The sequence below is a fragment of the Mauremys reevesii genome, linkage group 13 (assembly GCF_016161935.1).
Source record: "Mauremys reevesii isolate NIE-2019 linkage group 13, ASM1616193v1, whole genome shotgun sequence".
In the NCBI taxonomy this organism is placed as follows: Eukaryota; Metazoa; Chordata; order Testudines; family Geoemydidae; genus Mauremys; species Mauremys reevesii.
This window is the reverse complement of record NC_052635.1, coordinates 41,963,562-41,982,868: the sequence shown is the minus strand read 5'-3', so window position 1 is coordinate 41,982,868 and position 19,307 is coordinate 41,963,562. Positions and strand designations below refer to the sequence as shown.

Here is a 19,307-nt window from a genome sequence, read left to right as displayed (position 1 = left end):
GAAAGGGGGGACTTTCCTATTGGTCTATTGACCCATTCTGTAGAATTTATTAGAGAATAATAGGTCTGCTATAGAATTCTATAGGTTGGGTCAAAAACCAATAGAAATTATCTCATTCTCTATTAGATTCTTCTGGTTTTTAGAGCAATGTCTATAGAAACTTACCAGCTTTCCCATTAGGGATGTGCTTGGAGATAGGAAGAAGTTATGACAAGCAAATAAACACTAGGGACTTGAAAGCCGTTCTGCCCACTTACACCAGGGTTGAGTCTGGTTCCAGGAGTTCAGAGGAAGAAGATGAGAAAACCAAGTGGCTTCAAGAAGATCCTAACTCCTCTCTCCAGCCAGGAGTGTGGGTGTAACTTTGAAGTGTCCCCCACACAAAGCAATGTGTGTGTGACACAGAGAGAGGCTACATGGTGGTAGACCCTAGGTAAGGCTAAGGCAACCGCTGGAAGTGAAATCCTCACTCCATTGAAGTCAGTGGCAAAACTACCATTGATCTCATCCCAGGTCTTGGTTCTGCAACCCTTGCTCATGCTGAGCTGTGCTTACTCCTTCAGGGTGTCCCACTGAAGTGAATGGGGCCCCTCCCACCAGGGCCACGCAATGGGAGGCCTTGCATCTTCCTTTCCTGGGAGGTAACAGGACCCAAAGCCAGATTCCAGAGAACATTATTAAGCACATGGGAAGGGAAGGTGCAGAGAGCAGCAGGCCTGGCGGTGGGACATTGTTCCATGGATGCCCCTAAGATGATGCTTCGGTTGCACTGTCGGGAATGGCCAGATGGAAAACTCACCTGGTGAGCCAGAAAATTCACACTCTCTGATCTATCTAACGTCATTGCGCTCCCACACTGCTACCGCATCCAGCCAGGCTCCTCTGCCCCTGGCAGATGCTCCCTCGAGCGGCTCTAGCTTTCCTCAGGCGTAGCTTTTCTGAATCTGGCTGCAGATATGGAGACAGCCTAGAGGTGTAAGGGCAGGGTTCCAGCCTCGAAACAATGAGCTCGCTTCCAACCCTGAGGCTGTGTTTGGCAAGTGCCCCTGTCACTGTGAAATAGGGCCAGTCCCGCTTCGACAGTGCTTCAAAAGACTCCCACCCCAGCACTATGTCAAAGGGTGAACTGGTATATATTAAAGTGACAGTTCTAAAGAAGGCTCAGGGCTATAAATGAAATCATTGTTTGGAGGAGTGAACCTAATACTCAAATCCTCTGTGGTCTGGTCTTCATCAATTCATCTCCCTCAATAAATTCTCCCGAACTGCAAAGCCAATGCATGGAGGAAATGGAGAAGCTTATGGAGGTGTCAAAGGAATGGGGAGCCTAGGGAGGGAGGGGTGCAGGGGGCAGCCGGGCATGACATAACAGTCAGTATACAGTGAAGGGTAAAGAAAGCAAAGCAGATGAGCTGAACAAGTAGGGATGTCTGTGTTCCAATGGTGCTTGGGGCGGCATTCTGCAAGGGGCGGCAGTCCCCCTTGTTTTGCCCCCAAGCAGCGCGTCGAATTGCCGCCGCAGCGGCAATTCGGTGGCAGCTTCTATGTTTAGCTGTCCGGGGCGGCTTCAGCTAAACATAGAAGCTGCCGCCGAATTGCCGCAGAAGCGCACCTGCCGCCCTAAGGCCACAGGGACTGCCCCCCCCCCGCCCGCGGTGGCAATTCGGCGCGCTGCTTGGGGCGGCGAAAACTGTAGAGCCGGCCCTGTTTCCAGGAGAGCCTGGAGGTGCTTAAGGGCTTGTTCTTCAGAGCCTGCCAGACAAATCCAACCTGGGTGCAAGAGCATCAGCTCCAGGTGTGACCCAGAGTCTTGGGCAAACCATGCTAGTTATTACAAAAAGCAGGCTCTGGCTTGGATTCTTTAGAAGAAGGGAGTGGGGTGTACAGAAGGTGACCAGATGTCCCAATTTTATAGGGACAGTCCCGATTTTGGGGTCTTTTTTTATATAGGCTCCCATTACCCCCCACCCCCGTCCTGATTTTTCACACTTGCTGTCTGGTCACCCTAAGTGTACATGTAGCAACTGTTATCTTGGTCATCACCAGGGACCTTTGAGTTAACAGGAGGAGCCTCTACAACTTGAGCTAAAGGTCCAGATCCTCACAGGTATTTTAGGACCCTAACTCTCATTACAATCAATAGGAGTGAGGCACCTTGCAGATCTGGGCCTGAATCCCCAGCTGGGAACCGTAGCAGACTGGTATAATACATACTGGCCAGTGATCTAAGTACACTGATGTCTTTTGGGAGTCATGCAACATCTTCAACGGGTTAAAGAATATTTAGATAAGTTAGATACATTCAAGTCAGCAGGGCCTGATTAAATTCACCATAGGGTACTTAAGGACCTAACTGAAGCAATCTCAGAACAGTTAGCAATTATCCTTGGGAACTCATGAAGGACAGGTTGGGTCCCAGAAGACCAGAGAAGGGCAAATATAGTACATATATTTAAAAGGGGGAACAAAGTGGACCCGGGGAATTATAGATCAGTCAGCCTAACATTGATACCTGGAAAGATACTGGAACAAATGATTAAACAATCAATTTGTAAATACCTAGACGATAATAGTACTAGCCAACATGGATTTGCAGTGCTTAATTTGTGCCAGGACTTCTGGCACCTCTAGGCTTGGCAATTCATAGCTCCAGCACCTCTGGGCTTGCCATGTCAGTTATGAAAGTAAAAAAAATTGCTTGAACCCCGGCATCTAATTACTTGAGCCCTGGCACCACTTTCATTACAAATTAAGCATTGCGGATTTGTCAAGAACAAACCACGCCAAACCAAACTAATTTCCTTCTTTGACAAGGTTACTGGCCTAGTAGGTAGGTGGAAGCAGTAGATGTGATATATCTTGATTTTAGGAAGGCTTTTGACATAGTCCCACATGTCATTCACATAAGAATACTCGGGAAATGTCATCGAGATGAAATGACTATAAAGTGGGTATACAACCGATTGAAAGACCTTACTCAAGGGGCAGTTATCAATAGTTCACTGTCAAACTGGGAGGACATAGTTGAATCCTGCAGGAGTTTGTCCTGGGTCCAGTAATAGTAAATATTTTCATTAATGATTTGGATAATGGAGTGGAGAGTACGCTCATAAAATTTCTGGGTGACACTAAACTGGGAGGAGTTACAAACACATTGGATGACAGGATTAAAATTCAAAACAACCTTCACATATTGGAGAACTGGTCTGAAATCAGTTAGATGAAATTTAGTAACAGCAAGTGCAAAGAATTACACTGAGGAAGAAGAAATCAAATGCACAACTTGAAAACGAGGAATAACTGGTTAGGTGGTAGTACTACTGAAAAGGATCTGGGGGTTACAGTGGATCACAAATTTAATATGAGTCAACAATGTGATTCAGTTGTGAAAAAATCATCCTGGGGTGTATTAACGGAAGTGTTGTATGTAAGACATGGGAGATAATTGTCCTGCTCTTCTTGGCACTGGTGAGTTCTCAGCTGGAGTACTGTGTCCGGTTCTGGGTGACACACTTTAAGAAAGATGTGAACAAATTGGAAAGAGTCCAGAGGAGAGTAATACAAATACTAAAAAACATTAGAAACCCTGACCTGCGAGGAAAAGTTAAAAAAACTGAGCATGTTTAGTCTTGAGAAAAGAGAACTGAGGGTGGGACCTGATAACAGTCTTCAAATATGTTAAGGGCTGTTCTAAAGAGGACAGTGATCAACTGTTCTCCATGTCCACTGGGACAAGAAGCAATGGGCTTAAAGTGCATCAAGGAATATTTAAGTTAGATATTAGGACAAACTTTCTAACTTTAAGGATAGTTAAGCTCTTTGGAATTCATGTCACTGAAGGTTTTTAAGAACAGGTTGGACAAACACCTCTCAAAGATAATCTATGTATACCTGGCCCACCCTCAGCATGGAGGGACGGGGCTGGACTAGATGACTCTCAAGGTCCCTTTCAGCCCTACATTTCTATTACTCTAAGTCTGAGTCTATCTTTCATTTCCTACTTTAGTCATCTTGGTAGATTTCTATAAAAGGGAAAATCAAAGAGTCCCTCATCAGGTTTGTTTAACTCGAGATTACCACATTCACAAAAACAAAACGGACCCAGAGCTCTGGTTGTATCATGCATCATAAAGGGGAGGGCTCTTGAAGTAGAAATGGGATCATGGGGTAACTCTTCACATCAGGAGGCCTGGAATCAAGTCCCCACTCAGGTTACAAGTGCAAATGAGCGTGATGGTATCATTCCAGTCCCTAGTTGGCATGGATGCAGTCCTCAGCTGCATTGGCAGAGCTGTGAGGGGTTGAGGGCAGATGGGAGAGTGTCCATCCATTCATGGAGGTTAAGTCCATTAGTGGCTATTAGCCAGGATGGGTAAGGAATGGTGTCCCTAGCCTCTGTTTGTCAGAGGGTGGAGATGGATGGCAGGAGAGAGATCACTTCATCATTACCTGTTAGGTTCACTCCCTCTGGGCACTTGGCATCGGCCACTGTTGGCAGACAGGCTACTGGGCTGGATTGACCTTTGGTCTGACCCAGTATGGCCGTTCTTATGTACCTATGTTCTGATGTGGCAGGCTGTTGTCCACACTCCACACAAATATATGAAAGTGCAGCACACAGACCCAGATCAATAAGACACATTCCTCAGGTTCTTGAAAGGACTTGGCCCAACCCACACGAGTGTCAGGGATAGCTGGATACCTGGTTGTTCATTATCACTCACTTCATTCTTCCCACATTCAGGGCTGACTTTACCATTTTAACATGAGGCATTGCCAGGCCAGAAATATGCCAGATCCCTGACTCTGTGCTCCATAAAGTTACGAGACTAGTTCTAGGAACTTAATCTGTTTACAACCATATGGCTGTTGCCACATCTTTTTTTCCCCTTCCAAAATAATGGATCAAAACAATGATAGGTGGACCCATTAAAAACACACTGGGAGAGGGGCCGGGACAGACCATTATTTCCCTTGGCGCCACTCTTGATGCAGGAGTCCCATGCAACTCCCACCGTTTGCACAAGCAGTGATGAGTAGCAAACAAGCTGTCTTGTCACACTTATAACCTCATGCTTCGGATGCAGTGGGAGGTGCGACACTGCAAAGACCTGTCTGCCAGGACCTGAGGAACGGGAAGGAACTGAAATTCACCTGGTCTTTCCCCACTCTGCCCCCAACAGCAAACGCTTCCTCAGCAGGATATTCCAGGCCTTGCCTGCACTGCAGTTAATCATTTTATAAATGAAATAATAATAATTAAGAGCACTTAGCCCTTTAGGTCTCCAAAGCATTTTACAACCAGGAATTCATTATTCTAGTCCCAAGGAAGCAGGTAGGGGTTAGTCACATTATCCCAATGTGGGGAGTATATGCAGAGACTTTCCAAGACTATCCTATGACTCAGAAGAAGGGTTGGGCATAGTGCTCAGGATAGAGTTTGGCAAATAATGGATTTTTCAGTCTCTGGAAAGTCTAAAAAATCAGGGGAAATTGTTTGGGGTCAAACTGAAAAGGAAAATTTTCAGCAAATCAAAAAAGTTAAAAAAATCATTTTGATGTGGAGCAATGAACATGTTTTACAGTTTAAATAAAATGAAAGGACTTTTTTAAAAAAAAAGTTGTTTTGAAACTTGTCAAAAAACGTGTCTGAAAGTTGTCAGTTGAAACATTTTGTTTTGAAAATGTCAAAATGAAACATTTTGATTTTTTTCCCAGATATTTTTTAGGAGAGGCTGGGAGGCAGGTTTTTCAGAATGGAAAATTCAGCGAAATAGTCACAAATTCTCAAACCAGTTCTTTGTCACTGAATCTGCATCTTTTGCTGAAAGAAAAGTTTCAGTTGCCAAAATTCACCCAGGGATGGTAGCTCAGTGTCTCTGGCTACCATCCCTGCTCTGTTTCCTAGCCCCTGCTGCTTTTCCACAGAGGCAGCTCAGGACGTTCTGCTAGCACTTTAAAATGAAGGATCCAGTTCTGCCCTTGGCCAAACGGTTGTAACTTCTGCTGATCTCATTTAATGGAGCTTTAATGAGGTAATTCATGTTACACGGGCTCATTATTAAAACACTGTTATTGAGGTTTAACTACCTTCTAACACGTCTGTTCCTAATTCTGTTTTGTGGTTATTAATTCCAAATAAATGTTAGCTATGAGCCACAACACCCAGCCAGGTGTGTGCTTAGGCTGGCGCCTCGCACACCTTAGGAGTGTTACACCCGCCAAGAGGGGCAGGCACACCTGGATAACTGGGCTTCAGGTGATGGTTATGTATTGCCTTTGGGAAGTAGTTGCAAATGCAAATGATCATTTTAAAGCATTTTCCCCAAAGACAGTGTGATCCCTGCTGCTTATAGAGCAAGCGAGGTATTTGGAGACTAGCATTCAAAGAGCTTGGGTATGCAGTTTAGTGTCTAATCCAGCGGTGGGCAACCTACGACCCGCGGGCCGCATGAGGCCTGTCAGGGTAATCCGCTGGTGGGCCGCAAGATGGTGTGTTTACATTGACCGTCCGCAGGCACGGCCGCCTGCAGCTTCCAGTGAGCGCGGTTCTCTGTTCCCGGCCAATGGGAGCTGCAGGAAGTGGCACAGGCCACAGGGACGTGCTGGCCGACACTTCCCACAGCTCCCATTGGCCGGGAATGGCAAACCACGGCCACTGGGAACTGCGGGCGGTCAATGTAAATGAATCGTCTCGCAGCCCGCCAGTGGATTATCCTGATGGACCGTGCGTGACCCATGGGCCACAGGTTACCCACCACTGGTCTAATCTGTGGATACAATTACCATGACCAGCTATTGGTCAGTTGCACATGCAGGTTCACATTTTGCATGTGTAGACATGGTAAATGCATGTAAGTTAAACATGTCATTTGTGCTCACAAGTGCAGGCCTAATTTCTTGAAAATTAGGCCCTTTATGGACTCCTTTTCAAATTCTCACTCCTATTTTGCATGCCCATATTTTGCATATGTAGCTGTTTAGGAACACACCTTTTTTATGAATGCAGACAACTGTACATGCAAAACAGGTAGCTCTAATGTAGTCAGCGATGAGATCAATTAGATGTGCGTGAAAAAAGTGGGTACAAAATACTGGAGGCTGCTAAAGAAAAATGATCAATTATAGTCTATTTGAATGTCTTTCTTTTTAGAAATATTGATGGATCTGTATTCTCTTTCACTCTCCAATATTTAATTTCACTACTTTACGCTCCGTTAATGGCTGCAGTCCTACTTGCTGTGTTCATTTTATTCTGCATGGGAATTAATATAGGCTCAAGACTGCACTGAGACTTTCAGCAAAGAGAATATAAAGCTGTCTGAACCTTTGTGGTAATCTGAATGCTCACACAACAAAGGCCTGTGCCACCTTTCCTTTCGTAACGTTCATTTTCTTAGTTTCACAAATCACGGAGGATACTGAATAAATCCTTGGCTACCCGGGAATTCTATCGTTGTTTTTAGGCTGCACATCATGGCCAGCCAAAATATCACAGCTAAAGCGGGGCTAGAAAGTGACGACTTCTTCTTGAGCTAAAGGGGAAGCTCCATTAGCTAAAGGGCCACTGTCAGCTTGAAAATTATTCTTGTCTTAAAAGTTTTAACCAAATATTGTTGCCTGTAACTTCCAACAATTGTGATCACTGAGGCTAGAATGAAATAACATTTTTCTTCTGGGTTATTTGTTTATTTTGTGACCTGACAACATCCGGTGTCTAATGAGTTTTACTTGCCCCTGTATCTCAGGTCATTTTCCCCTCTCCCCATGGGTCTGTGAGGGAGTGGGACAGCCGGGAGAGAGCTGGGCTACCGGCCTGTCACGTGACTCAGCAGGGGGTTAAAGGAAGGGGTATGTGCATTTTCTGGGGAGTTGTGCAAAGGGCCCTGGCTGCTTGTTTCGATAAGGAGAATAGCTTTGGTTTGGGTTATGTGGCGAGTTCGAGTTAATGAACAGTGCCCCGAGGGAGGGGCCTGAAGGGGTCTGTCTACACTGCAGCTCGTGTGAGCTGACTCCAGCTCGCAGGGTTCGGACTGGGGGGCGGGGCGGGTGTTATAAAATTGGAGTGTAGACATTTGGGCTCGGAGCCCAGGCTCTGGGACCCTGTGAGGGGAGAGGGTCACCTTGTAATCTGTAAGGTATTTATCCTCCTGGCATCCTATGAGGCAGGGAAGGATTATCCCCATTTTACAGACAGGGACCTGAAGCACTGAGGGGTTCAGAGACTGTGGAGGAGCCGAGAAATGAATCTTGGTCTCCCAGATGCCAGGTTAGTGCTCCAACCAATGGACCATCCTCCTCTTTAATGTAAGTGTAAAACCACCGTTACTGAGGGGCAGCTGGAGTGGAAACTGCTTTTTAATTCATATTTTTTAATTAACTAGAACTCAAGCTGATGCTGTCTCTACCTTCCAGGCCTGCTGTGTGACCTGGGGCAGTGCAATTACTCTCTCTGTGCCTGTCTGTAAAATGGGCTGATAACTCTCCGCTCCCTATCTCTGAATTCATTAACGTCTGTCAGGCAGTTCTGAGAGCCCCACATGGAAGATGATATAGTAAAGCAAAGCAGCAGTCGTATTGACTGTCTCAGTGTCTGCTTCACCCCGCAGGCAGGAGATGAGTGAACAGGCAGCATTTCAGATCCCTTCTGTGGCAGGTGATGAGATCGGCTGCTATCGTTACTTCTGATTCTGGTTCTTCAGTCAGTAGCTATACCATGGGCACGCTAAACATGGTCCACACATAAATGCATGCAGGGCCCATCACGCCTTTCCACAAACAGCTGCCTACCCTCTCTCATCCGACTCACTTAAAGGGCAATACAAATTGATCAGCTCTACCTATAGAGAAAGGACCTGATTTTTAGCTGAGCCTTAAGTGGATCTCCCTTTTCCAAGCCATAATTTTGCTGTTACAAATAATTCCCAGTCCAGTTTTATGGGAGCAACTAATTGCGGTGGCAGAAGTCATGTCGTTTCAATGCTGGAAGTCCTCAGTTTGCAGATGCAATCAGGTACGGGGACATTTTAATGTCCTAATGAGCATCTGCGAGTGCAAGTTGTGGTGCAAAATTGTGCCTGCCAGTATTTGTTCCCCCAAACTAACTGTGGGCACAAACAGGGAACCCAGGCTTTGAAAATCTGACTCCAAATGTACTTGCTATTTTTTTTAATGGTTGAGTAAATGCGTTTGCTTTCTCCATTTCAATAGCTTATATCTCCTATCATAAGGGAGGAGGGATAGCTCAGTGGTTTGAGCATTGGCCTGCTAAACCCAGGGTTGAGAGTTCAATCCTTGAGGGGGCCCACTTAGGGATCTGGGGCACAAATTGGTCCTGCTAGTGAAAGCAGGGGGCTGGACTCAATGACCTTTCAAGGTCCCTTCCAGTTCTAGGAGATTGGTATATCTCCAATTATTATTATTTTTTAATTTATTATGCTTGTCATGTTTTTAAACCTTGGAAAAAACATGAAACATAAGATATTTTGTTTATCTTAGATATCTGGGATGCTGCTAATTATCTTGTTGTGTGTTTTTTTGTTTGGGGTTAAGGTCTGAATGATAAGAAAACCAACAACTTTGAACTGGACACAGAAGATTCACCTACCCCCAAGGCATGTGGGAAGACCCTGAACATGGCTACAGAAAGTTTTGCAGACTTCTTGAATAAGCTCAAGGAAATCCATGAAAAAGAGGTCTTAGGTAAGAAGAACCTCAGGATCATTTCTGCAGAGAGACTAAAGTCAATTTCTTTTTTAAAGCTAAGAGTGAAAACAAAGTCAGACCCTTCTGTCTAGCTTCAAGTAATCTGGCTGGGGAGGTGTGTCTGCCGATTAGAGAGCCTGGGAAAGGAACCCAGAGCGCAGCTGAAGTGTCATTTATCAGGGTCAGTCGGAGGCACACAGGCAGGATCTGATCATGGGCTTCTAGAAAACGAAAAAGCTGGTGATGTGGGTGCCCTGCCACTTGGTCTTCAGGAAGTTCTAGAGTTTCAGACATTCCCGGATGCAAATCTGAGCACCCTGGGGGTTTGGTGCCAATATCTGAGCACTACTAAAATATCCTGGATGACAAGTGTACCAGATGGAGCCCTGGGAGCCTCACAGAACATAAGGTTTAGTGTAGAAATCAGCAACACTTCATAGCACAAAAAGAAACTCATGGTGACTGTTATTTTTATGCTGTCTGCTTTCCCTGTCCTCTGGACTCCTTTCAACATGGTATGATGCAATTATACTTCCCTCACCAGCCATTTGGGAGGTGGGAGGGGGTTGCTCAAAGCAGTGTAGAATGAATCTTTCCTAAAATACTCCCACCCACTCAAGCAAAGCATAACTCTGAGGATCCTATTCCCCTCCTGCTTTGTGGTCTGTGTTGTCTGAATTTCCTGTGTTGGAAGCACTAGCTGTTATCAGCTGGGCCATCAAACTGGTCTAGGATAACATGTCTTGAAAATAAATAAGGAGTTGGCAGGAGAGTGTAAATGGGAAGCAATTTACCTATTAGGTCACTGATATCTGACTTCAGGTGAGGCAGTCATTGGACGCTCATTTGAATAGTAAATGATCAAAAAGGAAGAGGAAAGAAGCAAACCTCCATCCTGAAAGATAGCTCAGAATTAGTAGGGGTGAGGAGTCCTTGTTACAGTAAAATTGAGAGTAAGGATGGATAGTTTGTTTCTTTAGAGCATTAACATCTTGTATATTATTAAAAGCAAGGCCATTAAGGAAAGAAAATGCATGCTACTACTTCCCATTGTTCTGGTATAAAGGCATTTCCAGCAGCAACTTTCTGGATAAAACTGTTATATCAGGGGTCTGCAACCTTCGGCATGTGGCCCATCAGGGTAATTCACTGGCAGGCCGTGAGACAAGGACATGCTAGTCACCACTTCCCGCAGCTCCCATTGGCCGGGAACAGCGAACCGTGGCCATTGGGAGCTGTGGAGGGCTGTGCCTGCAGACGGTCAATGTAAACAAAAGGTCTCACAGCCCACCAGCGGATTACCCTGATTGACCATGTGCCGAAGGTTGCCAACCCATGCGTTATATTTCACACTATCCTGGGTTATAAATACAGTCTCACTCTCTGTAATTCTAACCCTGTGATGTTTTAAAGCTCTCAAACGTTCCAGACTACTGTACCCCTTTCAAGAGTCTGATTTGTCTTGTGTACCCCCAAGTTTCACCTCACTTCAAAACTACTTGCTTACAAAATCAGACATAAAAATACAAAAGTGTCACAGCACGCTATTACTGTAAAATTGCTGACTTTTCATTTTTACCATATAATTATAAAATAAATCAATTGGAATATAAATATTGTACTTACATTTCAGCGTATAGTATATGGAGCAGTATAAACAAGTCATCTGCATGAAATTTTAGTTTGTACTGACTTCCCTAGTGCTATTTATGTAGCCTGTTGTAAAAAACTAGGCAAATATCTATACAAATTGATGTACCCCCTGAAAGACCTCTGCATACCTCTGGGGGTGTACCCCTGGTTGAGAGCCACAGTTTTAAAGGATACTCTTGAGCAACTCAGACCCCAAATTTAGATATTGCATATTCAAATCAGTTGAGGAAAAGAATACTAGTTGAGCTATAAATATTGCCAACGTGGTTTGCAACCAAAGAGTGTGGAATTGTGCTAGCTTGAGAACTAGAGCTGAGTGAATCATTGATTTTTCGGTTCCAGAGCCAAACAAAAAAATCAGCTCAGATTGAAAAACATCCAAAATGAAACCGGAAAAAAAGAAAAAGAAACAAAATGAATTTTTTCAGGTTTTCATTTGGTTTCATTTTGGAGTGTTTATTGCCCTATTTTGTTTTGTTTTAATACATAAATATGCTAGATTTCTAAAGAAAACATCTAAATGTTTTGTTTTGTTTTGTTAGTAATCAATTTTTTCAGCCAAAACTATTTGCCAAATTCAACCCAGAATTCAGCGACGTGAAAAATGCAATTTTATTTATTTATTTTGCAAATGTACTCTGCACTGAAAATATTTTGCCCAGCTCTCATGAGAATTAGGTTTTGTAACTAACTAGCAATAAAAGTCAAACGGACTAGAATGCTTTCATCATCCCAGCAGAAGGGAATGCAAAAAATAGTAAATGGTGAAAAGGAAATAAACTAACGACATGGGCAGAAACCTTGTTTTTCAGAAATGAGATTTTCAAACTAACCGTTTCCTTTTAAGTTGCCATGCTCTGCTGAAAGTTATGATAGCACATTCTGTTCTGAACTGTCACATAATTTGCAATAAATACCCATCTCCTGAGCCTTCATTAATTATTCCAGGACTGCAAACAAAGCTAACAGAGCTGACAACAGAGAAGTGTCGGTGAGTAAAACAAGTTTTGTTCTCTACTCAGGCTGTGGTAGTAAAGTTCTGTTGGAGGGATGGGGAAGGGCTGCACTATTTACTCATAACATTGAAGGCAGCTGCCCTAGGCCGTAGGCACCCTTAACATCTGTTGTTAACCCACGAACTGGAACAAGAAGGCAAGCCTGAAAGCAAACTCACTGTCTTCTTTTAATATAATCTGCAAAGCAATCAGCAAGGTCCTTACACTGGAAGGGTCTTGAATCACCCACCCAACGAGGGCAGTTCAGACTTACCAAGCTGCCCACTCAGAATTTGTGGATATTGTGAGGCACATAAAGAACCTCTTCTGAGCCACCTGCCCTGGCGTGGCATAAGAGTTTAAAAACTCTTTGCAACGCATCCAGTCAGATTAAGCCAGAGATATTCTTCTCCCACCCTACCCCCAGTCTGATATTTCCTAACTTTTAAGTGTGTGAGTTTGTAACCTTAAGGTGCACACATAGGTTTGGGTTGTGGGTCAGGGGTTGGCATTGTTGTAATACAATTTATATAGGCTGGGCAGTATTCCATTTTTTAAATAATTTTGATGGATAATATCAATGTTTATTTTAAGCATTTATTTTATTTTTATCTATTTAAATTTTACAGTTGTGCAGAATTATGATTAAGCATTTTTTTTCTGATTTGTACCAATTTAGACTTTCACAGTTGCAGGAAACTATGGGGGGAGTGTCAAACAATAAGTATCTAATGACCGTAGATGATATTCAAAAAACACAAAATATCAACATCACATGTCAAAATATACCGCGTAAATAGCCTTAAATTAAATTATAATATATTCTCAAGCAGCATTTTTCTTACCTTGCCTATCTGTAAATTCTGATTATTATCAATGGAAATATTTTGTTGTTGATTTCTGTGTACAGTGAAATTGACATTTATCAACAATCACCAATTCCTGCCAAGCCTAAATATATGGAAGTGACAGACAAAGCAGTGGTATCCAAGACCTTTGTCCTATTGAAGTTTTCATCATGTATCCCTGGGCTTTGAGTCAGAGTCCATCCCCTGTTATAAAAAAGTCTGTCATCAGTGCCCTTCTGATTCACCCGTTTTTGAGCTCAGAGGAGTCTGTACCCTTTTGTGTTCCATCCTGTTTATCCAATGGGAATTGTTAACCCTGCACCAAATTGCTCTGGTGCCAGCATTTAATGTGTTTATATCCCCATCCATCCAATGCACTTACTGCTACACAAAGCAATAGTAGTTTAGTAATAGAAATAGTGTGAGTGGCATGACTGGGCTACTGTATAAATCCTGCCTGCTGACAGTACATTGAGAAGAAAGCAGCAGATATTGGGGGCAAATCCAATGACTTTCTTGTTTTGTCCCATGCTGTCTCCTGAATTAGAGATGCCCAGAGAATTGAAGAGCTATTTGCTAAAAACCACCAGCTAAGGGAACAGCAGAAGATCCTTAAAGAAAATGTAAAAGTGTTAGAAAACAGGTAAGAGGTGTGTGTTTGGTTGGCTGATTGGTTGAGAGACCTAAGGCTGTTGTGTGCCCAATAGTATACATGCCTACACAGCGCTTGCTTTTCAGTGTCGTTTCAATGAGTGAAATATAGCATCAGAATCTTTTTTTCTCACTAACTAGTGTTAACAAATTGAGAACTCTGCTCTCAGTTACACCGGTGTAAGTGCAGTAAATCCATGGAAATTAAGGGAGCTGTTGCATTTGCAGTGATGTGATTAACAGGCGTGCCATGGGTAATACACAGGAGGTAACCGTCTTGACATTGGTGAGACCTCAGCTGGACTATGCTGTCCAGCTTTGGGTGCCACATTTGACAAATTGGAGAAAATCCAGAGGAAAGCAACAAAAATGATAAAAGGGTTTAGAAAATCTGACCTATAGGGAAAGATTAAAAACAAACAAACCTGGATATGTTTAGTCTTGACTGAAGGGAGGGCCTTCAAATATGTTAAGGGCTGTTATAAAGACAACAGTGATCAATTGTTCTCCACGTCTGCTGAAGGTAGGACAAGAAGTAATAAGTCATCAGGACCAGATGGTATCACCCAAGAGTTCTGAAGGAACTCAAATATGAAATTGCAGAATTAACTGTGGTATGTAACCTATTGCTTAAATCAGCCTCTGTACCAGATCACTGGAAGATAGCTAATAAATCCACGGCATGCCCACACTTTGACTACTGCATGCAGTTCTGGTCGCCCCTCTCAAAAAAAGATATATTAGAATTGGAAAAAGTACAGAGAAGAGCAACAAAAATGACTAGGGGTATAGAACAATTTCCATATGAGGAGAGATTAAAAAGATGGAGACTCTTCAGGTTAGACAAGAGATGACTAAGGATACGATAGAGGGATATTACAGAGGTCTATGAAACCACGAATGGTGTAGGAAAAGTGAATAAGGAAGTGTTATTTACCCCTTGATATAAAACACAAACCAGGGTCATCCAATGAAATTAGTAGGCAGCAGATTTAAAACAAACATAAGGAAATACTTTTTCACACAACACACAGTCAACCTGTGGAACTCGTTGCCAGGGAATGTTGTGAAGGCCAAAAGTATAACTGGGTTCACAAAAGAATTAAATAAGTTCATGGAGGACAGGTCCAACAAAGGCTATTAGCCAAGATGGTCAGGGAAGCAACCCAATACGATCGGTGTCCCTAAACCTCTGACTGCCAAGAGGTGGGACTGAGTGACAGGGGATGGATCACTCAATAATTCCCTGTTCTGTTCCCTCTGAAGTATCTGGCACCAGCCACTGACAGAAGACAGGATACTGGGCTAGATGGACCATTGGTCTGACCCAGTATGGCTGTTCTTATGTTCCCAAGTAATGGGCTTACTCTATAACCAGGGAGATTTAGGATAGATATTAGGGAAAACTTTTTAACGATAAGGGCAGTTAAGTGCTGGAATAGGCTTCCAAGGGAGATTGTGGAATCCCCCTCACTGGTGGTTTATAAGAACAGGTTGGACAAACACCTGTCAGGGATGGTCTAGGTTTACTTGGTTCTGACTCAGCACAGGGGGATGGACTAGCTGATCTTTTGAGGTCCCTTCCAGCCCTACATTTCTATGATTCTATGTAACCGAGAGCAGAATCTGGGCCATGGAGTTTCCTGAAACTTTTTTCACTTGTGTTACTATCCACTTTGAAAATTCATATCTCCACCTGATTGTCATAGGGAAGAATTGTGTATCTCTACACGCTGTGTCCAAAGGCTCACTAAACTAGACGTGTAGATTTTTGCCCAGCATATCACTGTCATGGTGTAATGAATGCCAGATTTCGACTTTGTCCTGATGCTGTAGATCTGCCTCCAAGTGCCGGTGGGATTCAGTTTCATTTGCTCATATATCCATGCATGGATAACTTAGCTTCTTGGCTCTGGGTTTTTTTGCTAAGGTTGAGAGCAGGTCTCTGTGACAGATGCATGGTTGCCCAGGAGCTCGCCAAGAAGAAACAGAATGAGTATGAGCACTCCCACTTCCAGAGTCTCCAGCACATCTTCATCCTCAGTAAGTACAGAGGCTAAATAGACCTTCAGCTTTGCCCTGCTGGCATTTTGCGCATTTGCACCTTACGTGTCTGCGGATCATTCGGGCACATGTGCAATCCTGGGGGCACATGCCCAATGGGCACATGTCGGGGGGTTCAGATCTGAACATTGGGGCCTAGGAAAATCAACATTTCCTATAAAAGCAGCAAAGAGTCCTGTGGCACCTTATAGACTAACAGACGTATTGGAGCATGAGCTTTCGTGGGTGAATACGTCATGCATCCGACGAAGTGGGTATTCACCCACGAAAGCTCATGCTCCAATACGTCTGTTAGTCTATAAGGTGCCACAGGACTCTTTGCTGCTTTTACAGATCCAGACTAACACGGCTACCCCTCTGATACTTAACATTTCTTATAAACACTAGAGATTTTATCAAAGAGATTTCAACACTGGGCTTTGCTACAGCACGTGCATATGGGCCGGGCAACGTCAGCCACTTATAAAAAGATCCATTCGGCAAGGTTGAGGCAACACTCTGGACAAAACAGGAAATACACAGCAGCAGCTCTGCACTGGTAAAGGAAAATCAAGCAACACGTATGATTAATCTTCTCCTGAGTCTTTGGCAGCACATGAGCACTGCACAAGCCAAGGGTATTTTTCTCTCTGTCTCTGCTATCCCTGGGGATTGTGGTATTTTGTTTTGCTTTGCCTTTGGAAGAAAGAGAAAAGCGTCAGCAACTGCGTGTTTATTTCCTCATTATGAGTTTGATCTTCCTCGCTCCCTGTACCTCAAGTGTCACTTCTGCACAGAGGTGTAAAAGCCAGGCGCTGGTTGGTCATATATCTCCTCTGTACTGTAGCTGTCTGTCCTCTCTACCCTTCATTGCCACTTGGCTTGTAGCAATTGTGGCAAAGTTCCTCCTCTCCTCTAGTAGATCCTGCGCTTATTGGCGGATTTTTTCCCTCAGTGGTTTTCCCCTTGGATGAAACCCACAGTCTGGATCAACTACTCCTATGTCTGATTAGGAGTAGCGGGGCTAGGGGGGAACCCAGGCCCGCCCTCTACTCCGGGTTCCAGCCCAGGGCCCTGTGAATTGCAGCAGTCTCTATAGTGCTACTTGTAACCGCTGCTTGACCACTACAGCTCCCTGGGCTACTTCCCCATAGCCTCCTTCAAACACCTTCTTTATCCTCACCACAGGATCCTCCTGGTGTCTGACACTGCTTGATTGTATGGTGTTTTCCTCAATCCTCCAGTAGTACCCCCTCTCAGTTCTTAGTTCCTTGTGTCTCTTGCTCCCAGCTCCTCATGCACACTTCTTTCCTTTGGCTCCTCCTCCCTAGACTGGAGTGAGCTCCCCTTTTTATACCAGGTGCCTTGATTAGCCTGTCCTGATTGGCTGCAGGTGCTCCAATCAATGTAGCTCTCTCCGGTGCCTTCTAGAAAGTTCTTAATTGGCCCCAGGTGCCTTGATTAGCCTGGAGCAACTGCCATTTTGGTTCCCATGGTACTAGGGATTTGCTTAGCCTGGAGCTAACATACCTGCTCCTCAGTACTTTCCTGTAGCTATCCGGCCTTGCTCCATCACACAATCCAAAGAAGCACTTTTCACCCTAACGATCCCAGAGTTCTTTGGGAGAAGGAAAGGGAGTTGAGACTCCTTTGGAAATCTGGCTCTTTGTCCTGGTAGACAAAGCAGGTCTCTGTTTTAAGGTCTCATCCCAAAGACCCACCCAGAGTAAACTGAGAGGAATTCCTTATCGCACTTCACATACTTTCATACCCACGTTGCACAGCAAGCCCATGCCTTAACTACCACTGCAAAGAGGCAGGTACCTGTACTTTACAGCAAAGGGTGCCATCGGTATGAGGGTGAGCTCCTGGGAGAAGCAAGGGCTCTCATGGAGAGGAGATGCTGTTTACTAATAGGAGTCAGCCTGCATTTCCTAGTTACTGCCCGTTCCTGGAAGGATCATCTCCTGCTAAGTCCATGTCTGATCCCTAACCTGCCGCACTCACTGTCTCTCTCTGCAGCTAATGAAATGAACAGGCTGAAGGAAGAAAATAAAAATCTGAAGGAAGAACTGAAGAGGCTCCGGAGCCTGGAGTAAGCTCTGTTTTGGGTTTAACTCACTGGGTGGTGTAGGGCTGGCCAGATGGTTCCCCTAAGACTCTGGCACTACCCTGGACACTGTTGAGCCAGCCCAGTATGAGAACCTCCTGGCCAAGGGAGTGGAGATGCCTGTACAGTCTGCACCGTTGTTTTTATTCCAACTTCCTAGTATGAGCTTCTTGTTCCTTCCCTCACCCATCTGTCCACCTGAATATAATAGAGGCCTCTTCATCTTCAGCCTCATTGGAACCAGGCAGGATTGACGCTTGGCACTGGTGACGTCATGGGGTGAAATGGAGAGGGAGATTGTGGAGAGTTCAGGGAGTTTCCTGACCCGGGGTCCCCTTTAGTCTGGTTCTTTGACTGAATAGTGATTGCCCCATTAGTGAATGGGAGAATGAACCCCTGCTCTGACTGCAAGCGTATGCTGAACCCCTTGTCTCTGAGACTTGAGGACCAAATGGCACTCGTTACATGCCTGGCATGCACATAGTGCACTGCTGCTAACGTACTAATTATGTGGGGTGAAATCCTGGCCCCACTGATGTGAAATGGGAGTTTTGTCAATGAGTTCAATGGGGGCAGGATTTAACTCTTGGTTTTTATTATCACCAGCTTCACCACCGTTCACGCACTGAGTAAATCTGTAGAGACACCTATCTAGATCTAACACCTCTTGGCAAAGCCATTGGGACATTGGGTAAAGGCAGAATGCTGATCCATTAGAGTGGATCTGCAGGGAATGGATCACATTTCACATGGGAAAACAAACTGTGAGAAAGAGAATCAGGAGGGATTAGGAGAGGAGAGGATGTTTGCTATAAGTAGTAACCTAGCAGAGCGCTTTGGTGAAACCCAAGTAACATGTCAGGTTAGCCAGTATATACAAATCAGCTCATTCCTGAGGAGTTTAAAGTCTATAGAAATTATCACAAAGAGATCAGTAGAGAAACATGCTTGCTTTGGAACCCAAACGTTTCCTCAGTTTAACACGAATTCTTGTATCTAGCATCTCTCAAATGACTGCAGAGGTTACTAGACCTGGAACTAGCTTGACTTACTGAACTAGAGCTGTGCAAAAGTTTGTTGCCAAACCTCCCTGCGTTGGGGACGTATATGGCTAAACTGAAACCCCTGCCAGAGTTACCAAGTTTGTCACAGAACTTTGAGAGCACATAGGCCAGTCGTTGGTCTGCACTGAATCCACACCGATGTCATGGCTTCCCATGAAATTTTGCATAGCAGACTAAGAGGAAACTCAGCTGCGTCAACTGAGTTTTGCTTTGAGATGGTGTCAGGGCTGCACTGGGG

The 19,307-nt window shown here is 44.4% G+C and overlaps 1 protein-coding gene across 2 annotated transcripts in view; it reads left to right on the top strand.

Moving 5' to 3' along the window:
- Nucleotides 1-19,307, top strand: part of RBBP8NL (RBBP8 N-terminal like) — a 102,611-nt gene that overhangs the window by 68,627 nt on the left and 14,677 nt on the right. For both annotated transcript variants that reach the window (XM_039498809.1, XM_039498810.1), the window contains 5 exons: nt 9,553-9,702; nt 12,307-12,349; nt 13,749-13,844; nt 15,783-15,895; nt 17,918-17,990. In XM_039498809.1, coding sequence (XP_039354743.1) covers nt 9,553-9,702; nt 12,307-12,349; nt 13,749-13,844; nt 15,783-15,895; nt 17,918-17,990 — 475 coding nt within the window. The remainder of the gene's footprint in view (nt 1-9,552; nt 9,703-12,306; nt 12,350-13,748; nt 13,845-15,782; nt 15,896-17,917; nt 17,991-19,307) is intronic.